This window comes from Chroicocephalus ridibundus, chromosome 1, assembly GCF_963924245.1.
Source record: "Chroicocephalus ridibundus chromosome 1, bChrRid1.1, whole genome shotgun sequence".
Classification (NCBI taxonomy): domain Eukaryota; kingdom Metazoa; phylum Chordata; class Aves; order Charadriiformes; family Laridae; genus Chroicocephalus; species Chroicocephalus ridibundus.
The window spans coordinates 32041991-32043911 of record NC_086284.1 but is presented as its reverse complement, the minus strand read 5'-3'; the positions used below and the strand labels follow the sequence as shown (position 1 = coordinate 32043911).

The following is a 1921-nucleotide window of genomic DNA, read 5'->3' as shown; positions in this document are numbered from 1 at the left end:
GGTATAAATAAGTAACCAGCTTTAATCCTTGCTGTAGAATTATTAGGCAGATTAGTGAACGGAAAATTAGATTTTTGTTTTCTCTTCATCACTCAAGTTTCTCGTGATTCTGGAAGCTGTATATTTTGGGGGGGAGTCTGTGAAGGGACAGGAGACATAGCCAAGGGTCAAAGAAACGAGAGTGCCTTGAGCACCAGAGGGAAAACAGCAGAGGTGTCTGTCCTTCAGAGTGGCGTCTGCTGATCGGGGCCGGCACAGGCAGCACAGCGCCAAGGGCTGGTCCTGGCACAGCCCCTCACCCCTCTCCAAACCAGCAGCACCTCGAGTCACAGTGGGAAATGACTTTGAGAAATCCCAGCCTTTGCCCTGCACGGCACAGGTTGGCTTTCAGGTGCTGCCACAGTTCATGCTGGCTGAGTGCTGGGCAGGGATTTCTTTGTCGCCAGTGGTAAACATCCTCACTTGTGGTATGACATCATTCCAAGCCAACTATGACATAGTTTTGGGTGATGTCATCGCTGTCACCCACTGCTCCCCTCTCTGTTGGGCCACAGTGCGAGAGGTGGGGGACCGGGCTGGGTCTCTGCCCCCTCCATCAGCGATGAGCACATGAACTGGAGCTGCCATTGCCAGCTGATGTCCTGCTCTCCCTACTGCACCTCCCACCAGCAGAAGCTCATCAAAAAGCTGCAGGTTGAGAAAGCCTTTCAGGAGGAGATTCAGAGTTTTCAGGAGACAATGAAGAGCTTTTGGGAGAAGATCAAGGGCTTTTGGGAAAAAATCAGAGATGTCAAGATGGCCATCCAAGCCTTCTGGGAGGAGAAGTCTGTCTGGGAGGAGGAAGCTGACTTTCGTGAGAAAGAAAAGGCTGTTCAGGAGGAAGCAGAAGCCTTCTGGAAGGTGTATCGTGACTTCTGGAAGGACTATAATGCTTTCTGGAAGAAGGATAAGGGTTTTTGGGAAGAAGATCAGCTCCTCTGGGAGAAAGACAGAGTCCTCTGGATGAGGACAGAGTCCTATGGGCAGAAGAAGCATCTCTGTGGGCAGATGAAACAGCTCTCCTGGAAAAGGAGTGAGCTGTCTGGGAAGATGAGGAGGCCCTCCATGAAGAACAAAAAATCGTCAAGGAGTATGAAATGTTCATCTGGGAGGAGGCCTTTGGTCCTGAGAGAGAGGATATCTCCAGGGATGACACCGTCCACAGAGGAAAAGCATAAATTGTTCTGCTAGGCTCAGAAACATGTGGAAAGCCATATATACCAATGTGGATACCTTATTTAAGCAGTGCTGCACTTCAACCAGTTCTCTGAAATAGCATTTCTAGTTCCAGGAGTAAATCAGAGTAGGGTTTTTTAATGTGATTTGCTTTAAATCCATTGTGCTTGTGTTTTCAGGGCATTATTTATTATTTTGAGGTCCTGTAACCTGAGGAATGGGGTAAACCTCTGGTTTCCTGGCCTGTTACCAGGTGGAGGAGTGTGGGTGGGTAAAGTCACAAGAAGCTGAGGGCTTAATGGCTGAGATCATCTTCGGGAGCTCACAATATCTCACCTGACTCAGTGCAGTTTATATCAACTGAGTAAGTGCCAAAATAAGGCACCGACAAATGATAACCTTTAGATCCCACATATTTAAGTGTCACAGTTAACACTCCTGAGTCTTAATGAGACAACTCGCTTTGGGCTTTGACTTCCCATTTAACTTCCCGTGGCTCTTGGGAGCGTGATGGGAACATTTACCCCCGTCGGGTGAGCCCCCCGCATCCGCTGTCGGGCTGAGAGCAGCTTTGCCGTCAGCCTTGCTGACACAGGCAGAGGATGGGGAGAGAAGGGGGAAGAGATCACAGAAGTCAGCAGCATGTGGGAAAAGATGTAAGCTGGAGGGAAAGTCAGCAGCGAGTCCTTCAGCAAGGGGGAAATAA

At 49.2% G+C, this 1921-nt stretch overlaps 1 protein-coding gene across 1 annotated transcript; it reads left to right on the top strand.

Moving 5' to 3' along the window:
- Nucleotides 1–609: 609 nt before the first annotated feature.
- Nucleotides 610–1217, top strand: CCDC70 (coiled-coil domain containing 70). The gene is given in 2 exon segments (XM_063322695.1): nt 610–991; nt 994–1217. Coding segments are annotated over 2 exon segments (606 nt in total).
- Nucleotides 1218–1921: the final 704 nt, after the last annotated feature.